At 35.0% G+C, this 24,957-nt stretch overlaps 1 protein-coding gene and 1 long non-coding RNA gene across 2 annotated transcripts; both read left to right on the top strand.

Moving 5' to 3' along the window:
• Nucleotides 1-297: 297 nt before the first annotated feature.
• Nucleotides 298-2,247, top strand: LOC128042615 (uncharacterized). The gene is made up of 4 exons (XM_052634081.1): nucleotides 298-536; nucleotides 651-966; nucleotides 1,129-1,470; nucleotides 2,146-2,247. Exons 1-4 carry the CDS (start codon nucleotides 298-300, stop codon nucleotides 2,245-2,247), a joined length of 999 nt encoding a protein of 332 aa, XP_052490041.1.
• A 20,911-nt stretch (nucleotides 2,248-23,158) lies between these two features.
• Nucleotides 23,159-23,741, top strand: LOC128039698 (uncharacterized). Its single transcript, XR_008194171.1, has 2 exons — nucleotides 23,159-23,309; nucleotides 23,427-23,741. It is a non-coding gene; the product is annotated as an uncharacterized LOC128039698 (long non-coding RNA).
• The last annotated feature ends 1,216 nt before the right edge of the window (nucleotides 23,742-24,957 follow it).

Below are 24,957 nucleotides of genomic sequence, written 5' to 3'. Positions count from 1 at the left end.
GTCTTCGATGAACTATCATGTACACCCGATGAGTGCTTGAAATGTGCCATATCATTACTACGAGACACTACATATCATTGGTGGAATACACTGGTTTCAGTTGTTCCGAAAGAACGGGTCACCTGGGAATTCTTTCAGATAAAGTTTTGTAAGAAATACATCAGCCAGAGATTTATCGATCAGAAATGTAAAGAATTTCTCGAGCTTAAACAGGGTCGTATGACCATAACAGAATATGAGCGGGAGTTCGTAAAACTTAGTCGACATGCTTGAGAGTGTGTTTCGATTAAAGCTATAATGTGTAAACGATTCGTCGAGGGTTTAAATGAAGACATTAAACTTCTGGTTGGAATTCTCGATTTGACTGAGTTTGTGGTTTTAGTTGAAAGAGCTTGTAGAGCCGAAGAACTCAGTAAAGAAAAGAAGAAAGCATATTTTGAAGTTAGAGATGAGAGAAAAAGATCAATGAGTAAATCCTATCAGTCTTCGTCAAAAAGATTTAGAGATGCACCAAGTCGTTCAAATGCTTCAGTTGGGTATGCAAATAGAGAACGTACGAAACAATATTGTAACTTCAACCCACAGATTACATAAGAATCAAATGTTGGTAGTGTTTGAAATAATAAACCTGAGTGTCAACAATGTGGAAGACGGCATGTTGGTGAATGCTGGGGCAAGTATAATAACAGAGTTTGTTACAAATGTGGTTCGCGAGACCATTTTATTCGGGATTGTCCAGAGCTAGTTGAGAAAGATAATGTTCAGAGTGTGAGATCGAGTAGTGCTACAGTTAGATGTATACCACCCAGAAACGCGGGAGTTAGGATTGATACTCAGAGAGGGACTACGGACACAGTGGTTCAATCTGAGGCTCGTGCACCTGCTAGAGCCTATGCCATTCTGGCACGTGAGGAGGCCTCATCCCCAAACGTTATTGCTAGTACTTTCACTCTCTATGATACTAATGTTATTGCATTGATTGATCTCGGTTCGACTCATTCATATGTATGTGAGACTTTAGTATCCAATAAGACTTTGCCTGTTGAGTCTACTGAGCTTATAATTAAAGTATCGAACCCCCTGGGCCGGTGTGTTTTGGTTGACAAAGTGTGCAAGAATTGTCCGTAGAGAATGACACCTATAGAATTAAAAGAATTGAAAGCTCAGTTGCAAGAGTTGACAAATAGAGGTTTCGCACGACTGAGTTTCTCACCTTGGGGAGCGCCAGTTCTGTTTTTGAAAAAGAAACATGGAACTATGAGATTGTGTATCGACTATCGACAACTCAATAAGGTGACCATAAAGAATAAATATCCGTTGCCACGGATTGACGACCTGTTTGATCAGTTGAAAGGGGCTTCAATGTTCTCGAAGATAGATTTGAGATCCGGCTACAATCAGTTGCGAGTTAAAGACTCTGATGTTCCAAAGAAAACTTTTCGAACGAGATACAGACACTATGAGTTTCTGGTTATGGCTTTCGGACTTACTAATGCACCTGCTATTTTTATGGATTTGATGAATCGGATCTTCAGATGGTAGCTGGATCAGTTTGTGGTAGTATTCATAGATGACATTTTGATTTACTTTCGGACTTACTAATGCACCTGCTATTTTTATGGATTTGATGAATCGGATCTTCAGATGATAGCTGGATCAGTTTGTGGTAGTATTCATAGATGACATTTTGATTTATTCCCGTGATGAAAGCGAGCATGCCGAACATCTGAGACTTGTTTTACAGACTTACCTTGACTCAACTTATGAAGGAATTACAATCTTATGAGTTGATGCTAAATGGTGGAAAGCCGGTTCAGGAGAAATCTGAGGCAAACTTAACTATGGGCCCCTGGTCCTCTAAGGGAAAATAAAAAGCTAAGGGAAAGAAGAAACTGACTAAGTCTTCGATTCCACCTCGTGTGGATAACAAGAAGGCTAAGAAGTCAAAAAATCCTGAAAAGATCAAATGCTTCGTCTGCAATAAAAAGGGCATTTCAAAACAAACTGCAATTAGAATTTGGATTACCCAGTCGAAAAGAGTAAATGTATGGAACTCTTTGTGGTTGAAGCTTACTTAGTGGAAGAATCAATTGAAAACTGGTTATTGATTCTGGAGCCACTAACCATGTGTGTGTTTCTTTATAGGGGTTCCATGAAACGAGAAGTCTGCGTGGTAGGAGCTTCTCGTTACGGATTGGAGATGGGAGTTATGTTTTAGCCGAAGCAGTGGGAGAAGTTATATTTTAAACTTTGATAATTTTAGGAAGATTGTTTTAAAGAACATGTTTTATGTACCTTATTTTAAGAGAAATTTAATTACTGTACATATGAACAACCCGTTTTCAGTGAAATCGGAACAGTGGTTTTAGAACCACAAATACGATGTAAAAATATTTATTTTATTAATATTTTAATGTCTACAACATGTTGGTTGTGTCGTATAAAAATTTTATTAAGAAATTTTATCGTTTGTGTGTTTAATTTGATAAAAAGGACTAAATTGCATAAGGTGCAAAGTTAGAGTTCTATAAGTAAAAGGTGGAAAATTGCTATGAATTTTGATTATGAGTGGCCTTAAATGGTAATTAGACCATTAATATTGTTAGTGGACAAATATGGACACTTATTTATTGGTTTTAAAGGTTATTATCTAATGTTAAATATGTAAATTAGTAATTAATGTAATCAAATAAAGAAAAAGCCATATGTGTCATCTTTTTAAACTCATTCTTCAACCGAAATTTGACCTAAGGAAGCCATTAAAGAAACTTCAAGGTTCGGACATAGTCCATCTATGCATGTAAGTGTGTTTTTGTTCTATTTGTAATGATTTCTATGTTTTTGGAGTTGTTGTAGCTTAATCCAGCTAGTCGATGGACTAATTTGCAAAATTCTTGAAAGTTTAGGGTTTTACCATGAATGTATATTGATTGTTTGTTTTTTTTATGGAACAAAATGAGTGTTTGTTGTTAGTTAAACAACTTTTGTAAAGTTAATTTTGATGAAAACGTCAATTAGGGGTTAAATTGAGAAATGTGTAATATTCATGTTAAATTTTGAAATGTGAGCTACTAAGGACTTAAGTGAAATTTGGCTAGCTTGGGATAGCATGAATTTTGCATGAATTTCATTTTATAAGCTTAGGGATTAAACCGTAATGAATTCAAAATTATAGGTGCAAAAGTGTAATTTTGCAAAAAAATTGTTGAATTGAATGATTATTGAATGGGCTGAATTTGATTATTTAGATCAAGATAAGTATCGTACGGATTTAGATCAGGGAAAATAAAAAGTGTCGGATTAGTTGAACATATCTCCTCATATTCCATCGAGGTAAGTTTGTATGTTTAAATAGCATTTTAAATTATGTTTTAAATGCTATTATTTTATAATATCAACTTGTATCTCGATGGAAAAATCCCACGGCGTATCGACGGTCATCGACCAATGAAAAAGTATGGCTTCGAATGTCGAATTATGAAAAGGGATAGCTTCGGCTATCGAACTATCAAAAGGGATAGCTTCGACTATTGAAATATGAAAAGGGATAGTTTCGACTATCAAATTATGAAAAAGGATGGTGACGGCCATCAACTATGAAAAGGGATGGTGACGACCATTGAACTATGAAAAGGGATAGCTTCGGCTATCGAATTATGAAAAGGGATAGCTTCGGCTATCAAACTATGAAAAGGGATAGTGACAACCATCAAATATGAAAAGAGATGGTGATGGCCATCAAAATATCAAAAGGAATAGCTTCGGCTATCGAACTATGAAAAAGGGTGGCAACAACCATCGTGATTTTACTTTGTGTGTGCTTCGGTAAGAGTTTTCGATCAAATTTTACCTTATTACTTCAAAAGGTAGGAAATATGTGTTTTCATGACAATGAAAAGTATGAGTTCATACGATTTAAGCTTATGAATTATTTATTCTCATGTTGGATTGGTACATAGGTACTTTAAGATTATGTAATGTATTGACAAGTATAGATTATATATTACAAACTTACTAAGCATAACATGCTTACCTTGTGCTCATTTCTTATGTTTTGTAGTTATCAGAAGCTCGTTCCAGTTGGAAAGTCGTTAGAGATCAATCACACTAACCATCGGCTATTTCGATAGATTTTGACGTTTTTAAGTCTTGGTTATAATAGCATGTATAGATATCTAGTTTTCAGATGAAATGGTCAATAAATTTGGCTTGTAAATCTAGTATCTTTGGTGAAAGGTTTGGTTGTTATGTTGGCATGTTAAAATGTTTTTATCATTGTTAACATTTTTGGCATTTTGGTACTTGAGTGATATGCGATGGAACGGTCAATTGAATACATGTTTTGGATGGCCATTTTGGCATGTTTGAATGTGACAAATGTAGTATGAAATGGTATGGAATTTAGGTTGCAAATGTTAAATTGATAGTGACTAGATTATGCTTGTGATTGGATATGCTTACTGTTATGTATATTGAGCTGCCTTAGGGGATTTTGGTTGTATGAGCTAGTATTATATGTTTTAGCTTGATTATGCACATTTTAGTTGCATTTTGGAGGCTTATTTGGGTGTATTTGAGTTGCATGAGTGTGCATTTTTATTTTTGTTCTTGCGAAGGTGTGATACAACTATGTATCTGCTTCAGTGGTTAAGTGTTCTAGGTGTGTGAGAGGTCCCAAATTCAAGTTAGGACTTGGGTAAATTTTGGTATTTTTATGAATAAGCCCTATCTTTGGTCGGTAGGCTTTTAAGTAAAAGTTGGCAAATAGTTAACAGAATGGGCATGCTGGTCTGGTGGATAAGTGGAGTGTTGGTGTGAAAGAGGTCCTGTGTTCAATTCTCTGTGATGGCGTGGAGATAGTATTTTTGCTCCAATTTCGGCCAAGAGTTGTGTTAGGGCAAAATTCTTAGTAGTTGTGTTTTAGTGGGTTAATAGGGAGTGATTTTAGGAGATAATGGTGGAGAGGTTATCAGAAAATAATCTGATTATCTTTTTGTTGCAGAAAAAAGTAGAATTTTGGTTTTCTCTTTAATTACCCCAACTCTTTCTAACGTTTTCTTCTTTTTTTTTTCACTCCTCTGCCGATTCTTTCCCCTAGTTGCTACGAAAATTTTCATTATTTTTCCCCTTCTGTTTCTTTTTTTATTTTCCAATTGATTTGGTTGTTCATCGTTGGTTGCATGTGTTCGGTAAGTAACGGTTTTGCCTATTGTTAATCGTTTTTGGTTAATCTCTGAAAGAGGGATTCCTTTTTGGTGTTTAGAAGTTAATCAAGGGGATGGTGGTTTTGAATCGACACTGCGATTGTGCGAAGTCGAGGTTACTCAAGCGTGGTAAAGGTTTTGTTAGGTTTTTAGTCGAGTTCCTTCCAAAATTGGTTGATTAAAAATGAATTAAGTGATTAATCTGGAGATTTGTTGGTCGATTTTTAGGTTCTAGAGGCTTAGGAGTGCTTACGCATTAGAAACGATACCAGGTGTATACCCGAAACGTAAAAAATAAGATTCGACAAAAAGCCGAAAATTTGTTGCTGTCGAGAAATAAACGAAATAAGAGAAAAGGATGCGAAAAAGTGTAGAGAAAAGAAACAGTGTATACAATGAAGTTGTGTTATGAGATATAATGAATTTTGTGAGACAAGGTCAGAATGGTTTCGGGTTCCCCTGTTCTGAATTTGGAAAATCATAAAAAATTGTAAAAAGAATAATTAGAGGCTTAAACTTATACGTTTAAATCCTTAATGAGTCTATTTTCAAGAGAAACAAATGGAAACATCATCCAAATTTTGTACTAAGAGATAAATAATTTTTAGTAAGGAAAGGTTAAAGTTGTCAAACAACAGAATAGGGATAACTTTGAAGATTTTACTTTACCTATTTGATAAGCTATAGATTCTGAAAATTTTATGGTAGAAAGGTATTTGAGTCTAGTTTCGAAAATATCAAGAGGATCTTAATTTGAAATTCTGTAGCTTAAGATATAAATAATTTAGTGACAATGACTCAAGTAGACAGCTCTGAATGATCATATAAGTAAATAGTGAAAACATATATGAATATTTAGCTAGCATGGGTTATATTAAAAATGGATCACACGGCCAAGGCCAATTTGGGCCGAGTGGGCCATGCGGGCACAAATGGGCGTGTGGGCCTATTTTTACCGAAATGTTTTTAAGGTTGCACGGGTCGCCCAAGTCGATTGTGAACCTACTGTAAGGTCGGTAAGCGCTACTTAGACCCCTAAATGTGTGAAATTGACTGAATGATATTTGTACTGGGCATGTTAATATCTGAACTGAATATATGTACTAAAATTGCATAATAGCATATCATTCATGGTATGTTGCATTGCATTGGGTTGGGGGCTGTTATTTGGAGGAAGTGTACTGAAAGGATTTAAACCTAATTTACTGGCAGCTCAACTACAAACTATTGTTTTGTGCCGCATTCGGTACTACTTGGAGTGTAGGGATGGGTGGGTTGATTATATCCCCACATCGAGTGTAGGGTTGGATGAGAGATGGTATGTAAAGGCTGGATGGGTAGGATTTTGCTACTGCATAACTGTTACTGCTACTGATACTGTGATGGGCTAAGGCCCTACTGCATTTTTGACATTGTACTAAGATGGGCTAAGGCCCAAACTGTCACTGATACTGAAAAGGGCTTATCCCCAAGACTGTTCAACTGTGCACTGTGAATACTGATTGTTTGTTTTTTTCTGCGGGATTACACACTGAGTTTACGTAAACTCACCCTTTTTTTAATGTACACAGGTAACCCCCAGACTTAGATGGTTCTGTGCGACGGAGGACTCAACGGTGACCACAGTAATTTTTGGACTTCATGGTTTTCAATTTACATTTTATGATTTAATTATTATTGATTATTTAGGTTGTAATTTAAGGACCCTCTGAGACTTTGGTTTTAAATTTTGAGTTTTTATTTATTTATTTTACTTTATGGATTTATACCTGCTGGTTGTAGGAAATTCGGTTTTCAAAAAGTTAAAGTAGTTTCTAAACTCATGATCAGTTAGACTGTTTTATTAAAGCTTCCGCAACGAGGGATGTTTCAAAACAAATGTTTTAAATGAATAAAGACGTCTTCCTAAGTTCTAATAAAGGTTTACTAAAGATAATAACATGGAATGTTTTCAACGTAACAACGAGGTTTCAAAAACACTATTGTATGACATTACCAGATACGGTCATAACGTCTAGGCTGGGTTTGGGGTGTTACAAAAATAGCCTATTTCTTGTCCACATGGTCTAAGACATAGGTGTGTGTCTCAGCTGTGTGTGACACACGACTGTGTGTCCTTTGTAGCTTTCAAAGGGTGCAAGTCAGACTTTTACACGGCCGTGTGACCCTTACAGTATGAATGTAACACCTGATAGGGTTAGTGGCTAGATGGTACATTTGAGTTTCATTTCACGTTTTGATGTCAGAATAGGACTGCTGGTCTGGTGGTTGGTGGAATGTTAGTGTACCTTTAGGTTCTGTGTTCCAACTCTCATAAGTGTGTTAGGGGAATTAGTTTTTGTAAGGTTTTATTTTGCTTTTCAAAAGCCAGTTATTTATTTTTAATTTTTATTTTATCTTAATTTTAGAAAACTAAAAACTTTTCACGTTTGTTTTTCCTAAAAATCTCTCTGCACAGTTTTTTTCTTTCTTCTCTCCCTCTCTTCTCACATTAGTTTTTTTTTGAGTTTTTCTGCTCCGTCATTTTGTTCCTGCACCATATTCATCTTTAATCGTTGTGGTTCATCGGTAGAGTTTGAGTGCTTATCTTGCAAATTAGGTGTGGGTTCAGAACTCCTCTTTTTCATTTTTGAAATTTTGTGTTCATTCTGGGAAATTTGACATTTTGTGTGTGTTCGGAAACTCTATAATTTTGATAAATTCTGTGTGTTCTAAAATTGTTAAAAATTAGCATTGAATCGTATGTTTTCGGTATAATTTGGTGTCTTACTTAGTTACCAAGGGTTTGAGAACTGTTTTGGTAGCAAATACACGTTCTGTAGCCTGTTTCGGTGTGGTTTTGTGAGCGTGTGCCGTACACGGGCGGTTCACACGGCCATGTACAATTGGAAATTAGGGTTTTTGGGTAACTTTTGGTGCCACATGGCCTGGCCACACAGCTGTGTGGCTGTACTTAGGTATTTTAGTTGACTACCACACGCTCGTTTCTTGTGAGCACATGGACGTTTGCATTTGGGGATTTAGGGGCTTATTTTTATCTCACACGGGCGTGTGTTTAGGAACACCGCCATATCTGTTGGGAACATGGGCGTGTGAGATCCTCACACGGTTGTGTTTGCCATGTACATTAATTTTAGCCATTTTAGACAGAGAGTTACACGGTCAGATCACACGGCTGTGTGCCTCCTTTCACACGGGCGTGTACCCCTCTACATGGGTGTGTTGGCCCCCACACGGCCTAGGCCTTTCCACATGGCCATAGAACACGGCCGTGTGGCCCTATCTTGTAAATTTTTGTACTATATTTATTTTTGATCTGATAATGTTTTTGTGTGTCTCGAACCTTTGCTAAGTCTTAGTAAGGGTGGTCGGGACTTTGTTTTGACCTATATTTGTGCGTAATTTGCAATCATAGCTTAAATTGATCGATTTGTTGTATGCTAATGGATGCTATGCAATAAAAGACTCTGTATCTTATCAATTGAGTATGTGCATATCTGATTCTGTCTGACTCTCTGCGATGTATTCATCATTTCTGTGAGATTGTTCGTATACATGCATTTGCATAAATGTTTAGGTTGGGATATGAAGAGATGGAAGTCTAATTTGATTTGGAAATTTTAATTGCAAAACATCTGTATAGCGATTTATCACACAGTATGATACTTCTGGCAGCTCAGCTGCATACTGTTATTCACGTGGCTTAGTTCCACATACGTGGTGTGTAGGGTTGGATGGGCCTTTCGAGGTCCTATGTGGTGTGCATGGTTTGCTGAACTTTTATAGCTCATTCGTGTTGTGAATGGGGGACGAAGAGGTGCTTGACTGGATGGGTGGGATTGTTCTTCTATATGTGCATACATATCACATTTGATTTGCCCGTAGGATTGTATAATTAATTGCGTTATGGTTGTGTACTCGATGTGCTCTATACCTTTGTGTAATGAATGAGAACTTTCAAATACATCCTGCCTTTTAACTGGTTGCTAAAATGGGTTGTTCGGTACATCGATTGAGTTGTTGTATAGTTAAGTATCTGCTTTGAAATGCTGCCCTTGATTTTGTTTTCGTTATTGAATTGTAATTTGGAATTCTATTCTGCAACTCTGTCATTTGTTACCTTTTGAACTCACACTGAGCTAGGGTAGCTCACCCCCCATAGTTTTCCCTTTTCAGGTATTTTCGTCTTCTGTAGCTGGACTCGGCATGCCAGAGGTCTCGGACAACCATGTTTTAGAACAAGCTATAAAAATATTTTCATAAATTTTGAGTTTATAAATAAATAGTTTTGAATTGTGAGTACTATTTAGAATATTGTGGTACGAATTTTTGTAATATCGGGATTTTATAACTGGGAGTTTTTACATAACTTAAATATAGTCTTGTTTTCCTGTTTTTTAAACTAAAAATAATTTCAGTTCACTTCGGTGATCAATGTGACCTCCGAGATTCGATCTAAAATTCTAGGTCTGGTTCTAGTGTGTTACATTTAGTGGTATCAGATCTAGGTTTGCAAAAACTCAGCCTGTGTTTTTACGTATCTGTGTGCGCGCGAGATTGTTTTAAAATAACAAAACATATATGTTTTCTTAAAACCGTACCATAGTGTTTTGAAACAAATTGTGTTTTGGAATAGGTTTTTGCAAAAGTAAGATGTCCAAGACTCCGATGCCGGTCCGTGAGAAACTTGGGAAATTGTAAGACTAGTTTTGTAAGCTTAGAACTGCAATATTTAGACATTTATGCTTGTGTTCGATTTTGGAAAGTGTAGGTTCTTTAAGCTTAGATACAAGACCGATATGGATTTTGAAGGTAAGCGAGATCACGTGGATCAATCCGATGAGACTCTCGAGGAGTCGTCTGCTTCATCAGGACGTGTCTCTGTTTAAGAGTCAGAAGTTAATGATATTCTGCCAACTTCGGGTAGCGATAACCTGGAGCTCAGTATTGAGGCATTGACTCAGGTAGTGAGAGAAGTGCTAGATCAAGTGCTCAAGGCTAGGTTAGACAAGCATGGAGAGCTAGTGCAAAGTAGGTGTGTAGATTGTGGGAAGAAGAGAGATCATAGTCCTTCGAGGTTGGAGCCTTAGTCTGCAGAGCGTGAGAGAACACATTTGAATGATAATAAATGTATAGTAGAGGGTGCTGGTAGTGGTGTGAGTGTTCCATTTTGTGAGTACTGTAAGAAGAGCCATTCAGGCAATTGTTGGAAAAAGGTAAGAGCATTTCTTCGATGCGGGTCCACGGAACATCAGATCCGAGAGTGTCCTCGACGACGTTGAGACAGGTATGGGTGTAGGTTATTTTGTCATTGTGTACTGTTGCTGAGAATGATTTGTTCGACTGTTCATTGGATAACGTTTGTGTGTGTGATATGAATAAATATGTATATTCTTTAGTGGCTAAGTGTTCTGATTATGTGTTTGAGGTCTTAAGTTTGGTATGGTACTGCTCGGGTTGGAGTGCGCAGCGGGAACGTAGTGGTAGACCTTGGGTTAAGTGACTGTTCTGTTAGTGGGAAATTTCTGGGACAAAATTTCTTCAAGAGGGGTGAGTTGTAACACCCCAGTTTTTGAGGTTAAAAGATTTGAGCTTTGTGATAGGGTCAGTGGCTAGATGGTACATTTGAGTTTCATTTCGCGTTTTGATGTTAGAATGGGCCTGGTGGTTGGTGGAGTGTTAGTGTACCTTTAGGTTCTATGTTCCAACCCTCATAGGTGTGTTTGAGGAATTACTTTTAGTGAGGTTTTATTTTGTTTTTAAAAAGCCAATTGTTTATTTTTAATTTTTCTTTTATTTTAATTTTAGAAAACTAAAAACTTTTCACATTTGTTTTTTCCAAAAATCTCTCTGCACATTTTTTTCTTTCTTTTCTCCTTCTCTTCTCACGTTATTATTTTTTCTTGAGTTTTCCTGCTCCATCATTTTGTTCCTTCACCATATTTGTTTTCAATCGTTGTGGTTTATTGGTGCATTTTGGTGCTTATCTTGTAAATCAGGTGTGAGTTCGAGACTATTCTTTTTCATTTTTGAAATTGTGTTGATTCTGAGAAATTTGACATAATGTGTGTGTCCGAAAACTCAGTAATTTCGATGTTGAATTGTTTATTTGATCCTGTGAAATTTGGCAAATTCTATGTGTTCTGAAATTGTTAAAAATTAACATTGAATCGTATGTTTTCGGTATAATTTGGTATCTTGCTCAGTTATGAAGGGTTTGGGAACTGTTTCAGTAGCAAATGCACGTTCTGCAGCCTGTTTCGATATGGTTTCGTGACCACACGTGTAGCCACACGAGCGTGCCCGTACACGGGTGGTTAGCAAGGCCATGTGCAGTTGGAAATTAGGGTTTTTGGGACACTTTTGGTGCCACACGGCCTGGCCACACGGCTGTGTGGTTGAATTTGGTGATTTTAGTCGACTTCTACATGGTCGTGTCTCGTGGGCACACAGGCGTGTGCATTTGAGGATTTAGGTGTTAACACCAATTTTTTGAGAAAACGGGGTCAACTTGGGTTTTGAAAGTGAAAACAAAAATGGGAGTGGCCACCAATCTTTTTTGATGAGATGTGATCGGGCCACCTCGAAAAATGGTTGTTTTAATAAACAATTTAGTTTTATCAAAACATCGATTTTGGTCCACAAAAATCAGAAAACGGGTTCGGGAGTCGATTACGTACGAGGAAGGATTAGCACCCTCGCAACGCCCAAAATTGGTACCTAGTTGATTAATTAGTGTCACAGTGTTGAAGATTGAAAATTTGAAAAGATTCAAAACATGATCCTTTGTTGAAATGCTAAAAATTTCGAGAAAATGGGCATATTTCACGTTAATCGAGAAAGAGAATTATATCCCGTAAGTTAGGATAAAATGTCTTGAATTCTCGATACGTGAATAAATGCCTCAAAAATAAATTATTTATTTTGAAAGATATTTGATTATCTCGAGTTTAGAAAAGAAATCATGTCTCGTAAGTTAGAACACAATTTTTTAATAATTTTTGATATTGTTTAAAAAACTTAAGTTTGAAAGGATTCGTATATTTGAATTCGTCGAGAAAGTCGAAACCCTGTAAGTTAGGGCCCGATCTTTTCGAATATCAGAATACGAAATTTTGCTTATTTTAAAGCCATGATTTACATTAAATAAAATTAATTTAACATAAAATGGTAGGAATAAACACAATATTAATATGTGTAACAAAATGATAATGAACATGATAATACATGCATAACTAAATGAGCAACAATAAAAAAATACATAAAAAATCAAGTATATATGAAATAACAAGTAAATCAAAAGGAACTAAAGCATTTCCTAAAAATAATGGCGAACACATAAATAAATGAATAAATAAATGTCCAATAGAACGACAATAACAATACGAATAATAAAAGATAAAATATGTATGTATGTATATCAATATATTTAAGTTATAAATTATAAAATGTGTGAATGTATATACATATATATATAAAACGAATATGCATATCTACATATATATATAAATTATAAAGCATAAAAAAACATAAGTATGTATATATCTAAAATATATAGGTATATATATAAATTATATGAAAATATAAAAAACATATGAGTATGTGTATGTATTCATGAAAATAAAAAATATGTATATATATAAAGTATAAAGTACAAATAATATATATAAGTAGGTATATATATATAAATAAACTTGAAAAATTATGTGCGTACACATATTATAAAAAATATGTATGTATATGTGTAAAATTTAATATGTGTATATAAATACATATACATATATATAAATTATAGAATAGATAAAATGTACTCATTTATTGAATATTAAATATGTATATATGTACATATATATAGCAAAATTTGAAGTAAAAAAAAAAGACGATAAATATAAAAAATAACAATATCACATTCATCAATTTAAATAATAAAATAACCTAAAAATAAAGAAGAAGGGGTTAAATTGAAACCCAAACAAAATTTGAGGGTCGAAATCCAAAAAAGAATAAGGGAAACGCAGAAAGGGAGCAAATCAGGACATGCACGAAAGGAGGGGGACTGATTGGGCAATTATCCCCAGTCTTATGCACGTCGTTTCATGCAGGACTAAAATGAAACGCACGAAAAAAAAGTGGCCGAATTTAAAAATTCCAAATGGGACCAGATTGTAAAATGGCGCATAAGCGGAGGGGCCTATTGCGCCAATAGCCCCTCCGACGAAAACACGCTGATCCCCTCTCTGGAGCGGATTGGGTCTCCATGTGTCGTGCCAAACGAAATTCTGGGGCCAAATTTAAAAAAAATAAAAATGAACAAAAATGGAGTAAATTAAAAGAAGCATAAACGTAAAAGGACGAGGGTTGCAAATAACCCACTCAACGAAAACGTGCGGATTCCCCTGGAGCGGGACGGGTCGCGCGTGGGTTGTATTAAAACGACGCCGTTTTGGCGCCTAAACCTTAGGCCCAAAATGACGTCGTATGAGTCCTATTATAAAAGCAAAGTTTTTTTTTAACTCATTCAGCCATTCAAATAAAAAAAAACAAAAAACAAAACACTCAAATATCCTTTCAACCCTCTACACTTCCCCCACATCCGGCCAAAGGTCCGGCCCGGCCACCGAATCGCCCCTGCCATGGCCAGCGGCCGGTGACGAGCAAAATGGGCCTTTCGGCCTTTGCTTCGCAGCGTTTTCGAAGGTTTGGCCCTCTCAACCCGAGAGGCCGAAAGAAAAGGTCCTTAGACCCCTCTCTTGTTCGACTCCGTCGACGACAAAGGGGGATTCTGACGCCGGGCTTGCGGGCCGGTTTAGGTGAGTTTTTTTCTTTTTTATTTTCGTTTATAATAATAAAGAAACAATAATAAAATAAAGATAAAAGAAATCAAAAGATTGAAATAAGAAACAAGAAATCACCTTGAATTTTTTTTGTTTTTATTTTCTCAAATGTTCGTAAAAAAAGGAAGAAGAGTCTCTTCTTCTTTACAGCATATTCGGCTTTAGCAGAAAGAAAAAAGAAAAAAAATGAAAAAACCCCCCTTTACAATCAGTTTTTCAATAAGTTTTTATACCGAAATGAAAAACACAAAATCCTCTCCCTTGTTGTGCTATGGTTTGCTTTCTTTTATTGTTTGCAGGTGTAGGGCGGTGGAGTAAGTGGCAGGAGGCGTTAGAGGCGATGGGACAAGGGCGGTGGCAGTAGGTCCTAGCATGCGGTGCCCTAGGGTTTTCTGCTGCTGAAATTTGTTTTCCATTTGGGCTAAGGTTTTTGTTATTGGGCTGATTTTTGGGTCATTTTGATTTGGGCTTATTTGTTTTATTTTCTCTGGTGGGCCGGGCAAATTTGGGCTTCTACATTAGGGATTTGTTTTTTTCGCACACGGGCATGTGTTTTGGACACACGGCCGTGTCTGTTGGGCACATGGGCGTGTGAGACCCTCACACAGCCGTGTTTACCCTGTACCTTGATTTTAGCCATTTTGGATAGAAAGTTATACGGTCGAATCACATGGCCATGTCCCTAGGTCACATAGGTGTGTGCCCCTCCACATGCGTATGTTGACCCCCACACGACCTAGGCCTTTCCACACGGCTTAGGCCTTCCACACGGCCGCAGCACAGGGCCGTGTGGCACTATCTTGTAAATTTTTGTATTGTATTTATTTTTGATCCGATAATGTTTCTGTGTGTCTTGATCCTTAGCTAAGTCTTAGTAAGAGTGGTCGAGAATTTGTTTCGGTCTAGATTTGTGCATAATTCGTAATCATAGCTTAAATTGATAGATTTGTTGTGAGCTAATGGATGCTATGCAATAAAAGATTCTTTATCTTATCAATTGAATATGTGCATTTCTGACTCTATCTGATTGTCTGCGATGTGTTCATCATTTGATACGAGTCACAAAGGCCCAACTCAAGCCCAAGAACGTGATGGGCTCAAATTACCACAAGGCCCAATAACGAGGTCAAAGGCCAGGCAAATGCGTACGAAACTAAATGGAATCATTCAAGACTTCATTAGCAAGGCCTTAGATGCGTATACAAAGGAAAAAGAAAATCAAGATTCACTTTCTTATTTTCAAGAAAATCAAGAAACTGAATCTTGGTCCAATCTTGCTATTTTGAGCGATTTCAAGAATCAAGAAAATCAAGATTTCAAATCTTGGAAATCTTGGCCCAAGAAACCGAATCTTGCAGCTAAGGCGCATTGGATCTCAGTTACGAGCATCAACGAACCAATTTCGGGATAGAATGGATTACAAGCCCAAATGCTTGAAGAAACGGCCCAATAAGATGTTCCAAGCCCAATCAAGAAATTTGAATTTGACTTAGTTGAAAATCAGGCCAAATTCTCAAAGTGGCCCAATTTGTAAAATTTTATTTTTTTAAATACTTAGTTTAATTTTTAGACTTTATGATTAAATTCCTATGTAAAAAAATTCAGCCCAAGAAGCCCATTAAAAGCCTTGGCCGAATTTCCCTTGAAGTTAATAATTCAGTTTTTTTTAGTGTTCCTAATATGGTTAGGAAAATAGATAGAAGGCCTATAATAAGGCTTGTCCGGCCACCTTATACAGAATTACATTGAATTACACATTGAAATCAGATTTTTTGTTGAGTGAAAATTCTCTTTGAGTTTCTCCAAGAATTTTCTCTTGAGTTTTCTTTGGAAGTAGTTTTAACAATCTTTTTGATTGTGGGAGCCATCTTCAGCCTTCTTCTTGCCATTGTCCTACATTGGAATGGAGATTAAAGCCGTTTGAAGGGAGTTGTGAAATCTTTCTCGATTTCAAAACTTCTTAGGACTTTTCTTTATTTTCTTGCTGTTTATTTCTCTTTAAATTTTTCTGCTTGTGCCGATCTATTGATTAACTTATTTTGATCTTTTTGTTGTGTTTCCAGCCATTATACTCTTCAAGAATCTGATCGGCATCCTTCTTGGCAGAAAGAAACATTCCTTAGTCATCCTTTTTAGTTGATCTTGCTGTCCTATCATCCTAACTCTGATTCAATTCGTTTTACTGGACTTTGGATTTAATTTGTTGTTTTTGGTGTTATTCTTTTCAGATTCGGCTGTTTGGAGTCTCTCTTGAATTCGATTTAGTGTTCTTGGCTTCCAAGAATAGTTATTCATAAGTGTTTTGATTCTTGGTTGATCCTTTATTGTTTGGGTATTTTCGTTTCAGATCTAATTGATTCTAAGTTTAATTTCTATTTCGTTTCAGATCCAAGCGTTTAGCGTGTTCATAGGAGTTTCCCGTGACTTGACAACTCGATCTTGGTCCTCGTGCAACCCTCCATCATTATTTCTATAAGATTGTTCGCGTACATGCATTTGCATAAATGTTTGGGTTAGGATATGAATAGAAGGAAGTCTGATCTAATTTGGCAATTTTAATTGCAACACGTCTGTATAGTGGTTTACCGCATAGTACGATACTTCTGGCAGCTCAGCTGCATACTATTATGTATGTGGCTTAGTTCTACAAACATGGTGTGTAGGGTTGGATGGGCCTTTTGAGGTCCTATGTGGTGTGCTTGGTTGATTGAGCTTCTTATAGCTCATTCGTGGTGTGAATGGGGGACAGAGAGGTGTTCGGCTAGATGGGTGGGATTGTTCTTTTGTATGTGCATACATATCACATTTGATCTATCCGTAGGATTGCGTGATTAATTGCATAAAGGTTGTGTGCTCGATGTGTTCTATACCTATGTGTAATGAATGATAACTTTGTAATACGTCATGGCTTTTAACTAGTTGTTGAAATAGGTTGTTTCATACACCAATTGAGTTCTTGTATAGTTAAGTATCTGCTTTGAAATGCCGCCCTTGATTTTGTTTCTGCTATTGAATTGTTATTTGGAATTCTATTCTATAACTCTGTCATTTGTTACGTTTTGAACTCACATTGAGCTAGGGTAGCTCGCCCGCCTTAGTTTTTCCTTTTCAGGTATTTTCGTCTTCTGTAGCTGGACTCGGCACGCCGGAGGTCTCGGACAACCATGTTTTAGAACATGCTATAAAAGTATTTTTATAAATTTTAAGTTTTTAAATAAATAGTTTTGAATTGTAAGTACTAGTTAGAATACTGTGGTAAGAATTTTTGTAATATTGGGATTTTATAATTGAGAGTTTTTACATCACTTAAATACAGTCTTATTTTCTAGTTTGTTAAACTAAAAATAAATTCAATTCACTTTGGTGATCAATGTGACCTCCGAGATTCGGTCTAAACTTCTAGGCTGGGTTCTGGGGCGTTACAATGAATATTTTCAACTTTTTACCAAAAATTCTATATGTTTTCGATTTAGTCCTAATTCATTTCTAATGTGTTTTCAGTGCCTTGAGGGCCCATATAAGGGATAATATGTATGAATTTGAATAATATTTGCTATGATTTATGATGTGTTTTGAATCTTTTGAATTTTGAATATTTTGTGATGTAAACTTTCGGTAATGCTTTGTAACCCTATTCCAGCGACGGATACAGGTTTGCGGTGTTACAACATTGTTTATTTTATTACAGTTATACATTGACATTTAATAAAGGGATTGTTATTGATAGAAATTGTTCTTTAATCTGTAATGGATGGATGAAAAGCAATCTCTACTTTATCAAACCAAATAACTACTCGATGCTTCAAACGGAAATAATAAATAAAAAGCTTAAAACTTGTTACTCTAAAGAGGGGTACCTATGGCACTTAAGACTTGGTGATATTAACCAAGAAAGAATTATTATATTCTTGAAAGATGGTCCCTTAAGTATGCTTAAGGAAGTTAGTCTTCCACAATGTGAATCTTGCTTAGAAGGTAAATTGACTAAGAGGTCTTTTAATACAAAAGGTATAAAGGTCAACCAACCTTTAGAACTTGTGCACACTGATGTATGTGGTCTCATGAACATCAATGCTTGAGGAAGTTATAATTATTACATGACTTTTATCGGCGACTATTCTCGATATGGATATGTGCATCTAATGTACCAAAAAAGTGAAACCTTTAATAAATTTTGAAATTTTCATGTGAAAGCGGAAAGACAATTAGGTTTATCTAGCACACGTTTTTGATAAGGATGCAAAGAAGTTGGATGCATGGATAGAATTGTGCATGTTTGTAGGTTATCCAAAAAGAACAAAAGGAGGATTATTCTACAATCCTAAAGATAAAATGACTAAAGTTTCTACTCATGTTACTTTCCTCAAGGAAAGCTACATGGATAACTTTAAGCCTTGAAGTAAAGTGGTACTCGAGGAACTTTCGGGAGTGGTAGAGCAATTACTGAGTTTAATTCTCGAGAAAGTTATAGAAAGACCTGCAAACGATCAACAACATAGGGAAATTCATCGTAGTTGGAGAGTTTCTAAGAAACCGAACTTCTTTATCTATGATGGTAGTATTTATAATACGGAAGCCAATCATGAGGATGATGATCCACTAACTTACGAGGAGATTATGTAGGACATTGATTCCAAGCTCTGAAAACAAGTCATGGATGCTGAGATGGATTTTATGAAATCCAATACAGTGTGGGAACTTGTAGACTTACCAATTGGAATTAAACCAATAAGGTGTAAGTGGATCTACAAGAAGAAGAGAAATGCGAAAGGAAAAATGGAAACACACAAAACTAGACTTGCAGGGAAAGGCTACACACAGAAATAAGGCATCAATTACGATGAGACATTTTCTCCGGTAGCCATGTTCAAGTCTATCCGCATACTCTTATCCATTGCCGCTGCTCTCGATTATGAGATCTGACAAATGGATGTCAAGACAACATTCTTGAATGGCTATCTTGATGATACCATTTACATGGCTCAACCCACTGGCTATGTTGTCAAATGAAAGGAGTAAAAAGTTTGCAAACTGCTAAGGTCCATTTATGGACTTAAGTAGGCGTCCCGCTCATGGAATAAAATATTTGATCAAGCGATCAAGACTTTTGGATTTGAGCAAAACGCTAATGAACCTTGTTTTTATAAGCGTATAAAGGACAAAAATTGTGGTCTTCCTAGTTTTGTATGTCTATGATATTATACTTATCAGAAACGATGTAGAAGAATTGTCATTGTTTAAACTATGATTAGCTCAACATTTATCCAAAGTGTCTATGAAAGCTCCCATTTTTTTTAAAAGAATACAATATTTCATTAAAGTCCCCACTGACAATCCATGGAAACCTCATATCCCGCCCTTAAGATTTTAAAATATTCTAAGTCATCTCCTTAAAAGTAACATCTAAGGATCCATAAAATCTATACCTCAACTGTTGAGAAATGTGCCCATATTGTAGTAAACATGTAACTGTTTTCTATTTATTTGAACGATGAATAAATAAAATTAATTTCACATTTCACTATTATATCTTTTGTATTTATGTCTTTTATATTTTGCATGCATAGCAAAATTGTGACAAGTAAATATTAGCTCATTGGTTGTTTAAAGTTCAAACTGAGATAAGTTGTATTGTAAAGAACGTTTACATTGCGAGAAAGACAAATTACTTCAGTAGATAATCTAAATGAGTCCGTAATCCCATAAAAGAATCAAAGTGAGGATTTGATTCAAATACTGAGAAGGGTTATTATGTCATCTACACTTCCAATTGGGGAGATGACTAATCTTCGCTACCGGAGTAGTTGACTCCACGAGTAGAGACATAGATGTATTCATTGGTAGAATGACACATTGGACTGGACCCAAGATGAATTAATTTTGAATTTGTTTGTGAATTAATTCACTTTTGACGTTCATGGTGTGATTTACCTAAATCTTGAGTTACTCACTGATCATATGTATACTTATGTGTTTTGATATAAGTGGAGGCTTATGCTCTAAAGATGATTGAGCCCATAGCCGGCATGTTGGGTACATGACTTGTGTATGGCATGGCTTTACTAGCAATAGTGGAATTCATAGCTCAATTAAAGAGTTAATGATATCCTCTCATTGACATTGTGTGGATTGATAAATATGAAACTTGGCCATGGGTTGCTTGTTCTTGAACGAGTAATTTATCATAGTCATTTGTTGACAGTGGTCATATTAATCATTAAGAAGACACAATGGTGACAATGAGATAAAATATTATTCTATTAAGTGAATAGATTTAGCTCAAAGGAATCAAGAATATCATATGAGGGTAACACACACATGATGAGGTAATTGGACAAAGCAGTTGGATGAATTGCTTTCGTAAAGAGTATACAATAAGAAGTTTTCAATCATGGTACTTATTGTGGACTGACTCCATGATTAAGTAATTGCGAATTATTGGAATGATACTTCTAGACATAATTACAATCACTAGAGCCTAATTGTATATGTCTGATTGGTCCATTCGCTAGCTCAACAGAAGCTCGATCGGACTGTATTTGAATCAGAAGTAAATTCTATGACTCTGTGAATAATTTATTTGAGTCGATTTATTCGATGTGGAATTAAATTAGGTGGTCGTAAGAATTGTTCAAGTAGAGAATTTGATTAAAGAATTTTCTTGAAAAAGTAATTTGGAAAATCTAAGTAATTTTTGGAAAAATTAATTTTTATCTAGTAAAATTAAATTAATCAAATCAATTAAAATTAATATGATATTCTTGGAAGTTAATTTTCAAGTCAGACAGTTGGCCTAATGGGGAATTGACCTTGAAAATTGGATCTGAGATCGTAAATTGGGCCTGGGAGCCCAAACTGAGACCAAGACCCAAAAACTAGTCGAACCTTCCGGTATGTGAAACCGGGCCGACGGTCCAACCGGTGGCTAGACTGGATAGGTCGGGTCGTCATTGACTCGGATCAAACTAGCTCAGGGTACCGTAAGGGTGTCACACCTGCATTACCAAACACGATGATGCCGGTGGCTATGACGGCGGCCTCTCGATGGCCGACGATGAATGGTAATCGGTGGTTGAGTAGTAGAAGAGTTACACTCCTACTTGAACTCTACTAGAGAATTTGATTTCAGATTAATTATTCCAAAAATAATATTATTTTAATAGTTTAATATTAAATTAAATTTAATACTTATCTTAATAGTATTTAATTAATTTAATATTAAATTTATTATCTTAATATTAAGTTTAATTTAATGTTTATCTTGTAGATAAGCATTCTATTATTTTAATAAGATTTAATATTAAATTAATATAATATTTATCATAGAGAGAAAAATTTTTGAAGAGATTATTCCAAAAAAATTCTAGAGATATTTTTTTATTTACAACTTGATCCAAAAGTTTAAAGAAATTGCAAAATTACCCCACTAGTAATTTTTGTGAAAAATTTTCTGATTCGAAGCAAGCCCACACTCGGCAGACGTGAGCTTAAGGATAGCGGAGAATACTACTCGATCGAAGCGCTTATCCTAGACGAGTCGAAAAGGTACAATTTTGATTAAGTGTTTATTACTTTAGATATCACAACCAAGATCTTGTTTTGAAAAAAAAATTAGAACTCTGGTTTTTCCCTAAATATATTTTTCACTGCATTTTCCAAACTCGTTTTTCCAACAACGAATTGAAAGGAATATGCAAATGTGATTCTGTGTATGTCTGGGTGATAGATGGATATATATATATATATATTGGTTAAGCTAAAAAAAAAGGTTAAGGACTAAGAAGTACACTCTGATTTCAGATGACGCGTTGAGAGGTAGTATAATGTATCTATTAAGAATGGATGATTGATATACTGAATTTACTCTAGTAAGTTTGAAAGCAAATATGAGTTCGCTCGAAGAGAGGTTGTGATACAAGGGTACTTATAAGAATAGATTGTGTTGAGGATGAAGCATTAGATTTGTTATGGTTATAGTGATATGTGGAAGAAAGTATACAAGTATATGTCTATATCGCGAATGATGGAATGCGTCAAAAATGTGAGTATGCCTGAAAAGTTTACGCCAAGGTTAAATATTTGCCAATAAAATAAGAGTATTCGCCAATATGTCTCGACGTATAGAGTCAAATGTATAAGTTAGTGTTATGAGCTTGCAGCGTAGTATGTTCTATAAAGGCTAACACAAGGTTTTAATCCATGGAGGACTATTATAAAGAGATGGAGATAGTCATGATTTGATTCAATATTGTGGAAGACCTTGAGGCCACCAAGGCGATGTTGCTTAGTGGACTTAAGTAAGACATAGCCAACTAAGTGGAAGTTGAACATTATGTGGAATTGGGACATGGTACACATGAATACGAAGGTGAAGAAACATTTGAGGTATTGACAGGCTGCAAAAAATCCCAATTTTATATATATATATATACACATCTATTAATATATTGTTATATAATAGTATTACAACTTTGACCTAAATTCAGTTAAACTTGTTAATAATGCTCATAATGTTAATATAAAAAACTCTTTATGAAGTTGATATAATTATATAAATTTTATTAATTATAAATAATATATATGATAGATTATAGTATGCACAATCTAGTCTTGCATAATATACTAATACACGTTATAGAATCAATAGTTATGTGTAATTTAGTGTATTGTAATAAAATATATATAATTGATTATATATAAAATTTTATTAATATTTTAATATACAACACCTCGAAAATTTTGAAATTGAATTTCATATTGAAACGAGATTAGTTCAATAAAAAATTGAATATAATAAATTACTTCAAAATTTTCAGATGAAATGATAAAATTTATATTTTAATATTTTTACGGGTCATAAATTTATTTGACGAGACTAAACTAAACTAAACTAAAATTTGATTTTGTTTTAAGGATTAAATTGAACTTTCAACAATTAGTGGGGATTAATCTTGGAATTAAATCCTTTTTTTCAATTTCAATATGTCAGTGTGTTGTGTATTATATTATTATTATTATTATTATTATTATTATTTAGTTTAATTATATTAGGAAATTTATTTTATTAGGATAATTTGGTTTTATTTTAATTATTAGAAGTAGAATAGAATAGGAGTCCTTAACCACAAATTTTCTCCTTTATCTTCCCTTGGCAGTCCATTTTCTTGCCAATTTTGCGAATGCCTGCTGCCAAATTACTCTTTCGTTTTTGCACCAACTGCTCCAAATTATAGAGTTTCAATTGGCCGATTCAAGCTTCAAGTTTATCTAGGTTTGTTGCTGATTGTTTATGCTCCAATAGCTTCAATTGCCAGGTTCTAGTTTTGTTTCTTCTTATTTCGGCCCCTGCTTTTGATTTATTATGCTGATCAACTGCCATTCAATCTAGGCCGCTATTTTGCTGCTGAACTAGGTACTGCCTCACTTCTAAATCAAGCTGCTATTGGCCACCATTTGATGTTCCAAAATGGCTGCACTTTGTTGTCCAAATCAGCCTCCAGTTGCCAATTGAACATGTTCAAAAATCTGCTGCTATTTGGCTTAAATCTCCCCACCAATCGGTCTTAATTTAGTGGCGCTTTACTGTCCTATTGTTAACCGATTATTTCTGCTTCATTACCATTCAAATTGTTGTGAAGTGTCATTCCATATGTTGCAATTTGCTCCACAGTTTGCTTTAGAAATCTACAACTATTTGCTGTCACCGCTTGCTTCCAATTATTGGTAGTTAGATTTTGGATTGGCCTTTCTATCTTATTTATTTCAATTGAGGATTGTAGTTGCTTTTATTTGTTGTTATAATCTCGTTCCATGTTGCCCTTAAGATTAATTTGGTTTCGTGTTACAACCAATTGCTCCCCACTTGGTTTAGGATTAGTTTGAGATTAATTTTGGAATACTATAAAATTTGTTTAGTTTAAGATCGATAAAACTTGGAGATTAGATTAATTTTAGTCGATATATTTTGGTTAATATTAATTACATTAGATTCTAGCTAATTTAGGCTTAAGTTATAAATAGTGTACATTAATTAGAAGATATATCGATAGTTGAATCTTGATTAATTCAAGTATAAATGAATAAAATGCATTGAATTAATTTAGGATCATTCGCGTTTAATTTTGTTGGATTAAAAGTTGTAATAAGACTAACATTTGTTTAAGATTAAAATTAAACTAATTTTCATGATAACTTAGATTTTATTTTAATAAATCCGTATATTTTTTTCCTTAAAAAGTAGGCGAAGTGTCGGAAATGAATATCGTCGAGGACTGAACGTTTCTAAGTAACGATACCTAAAAAATTCGATTTGTGATCTCTAATTTCAACTGTCTTATATTAATGTTAATTTAAATGTGTGGTTTATCAGTCAAATGTATTGTAACTTTTTGGACATAGTAGGCATGCCTTAGAGTATATGGGTCCCACTATTGTTTATTGTATGGTGCAAACTATCTTGTGCATCCATGAGTATTGATATTGTTGTGCTTTGTGTTATTTGGTGTGATGGTTGGTCATTGATTAAGTCGATTATAACACATATCAGAGTATTGCCAATATTATAAGAAGTGTTCTTGTGCATTCTTCATTGATTGTTTGGTGTTCGATTGAGTACTTATGTGTCTGAATGTATTTCCTACATGTATTACTTGGGGCGAATTACCCAAAAACGCTGATTTTTAATCATAATTATCGGATTAGGCTGATTTTTGCGAAATTTATTGGATTAGGCCGATTTTGGAGAGAGAAAGGAAAAATGTGTCTAGCTGAATGCGTTTTCAATGGAGATGACAGGAAAATGCTTTCAATTGGACGCATTTTCAACTTTGGCTAGATGGTTAAATGTTAATTCTTTTATTCTTGAGTCTCGGGTTCGATTTCTCTCCTACTCACATTTGTATTTTTTTATTTCATGTTGC

The sequence above is a fragment of the Gossypium raimondii genome, chromosome 1 (genome assembly GCF_025698545.1).
Source record: "Gossypium raimondii isolate GPD5lz chromosome 1, ASM2569854v1, whole genome shotgun sequence".
In the NCBI taxonomy this organism is placed as follows: Eukaryota; Viridiplantae; Streptophyta; class Magnoliopsida; order Malvales; family Malvaceae; genus Gossypium; species Gossypium raimondii.
The sequence above is the reverse complement of the archived record's forward strand: the minus strand, read 5'-3'. Positions and strand labels throughout refer to the sequence as shown.

Bases quoted from the DNA above. Each gene is read 5' to 3' on its own strand.
- LOC128042615 (XM_052634081.1), top strand. From the start codon at position 298: ATGTGTAAACGATTCGTCGAGGGTTTAAATGAAGACATTAAACTTCTG. The intron at 537-650 runs GTATGCAAATAG...ACAATGTGGAAG, and splicing joins CGTTCAAATGCTTCAGTTGG to ACGGCATGTTGGTGAATGCT. The intron at 1,471-2,145 runs GTTATGGCTTTC...GTTTCTTTATAG, and splicing joins ACAGACACTATGAGTTTCTG to GGGTTCCATGAAACGAGAAG.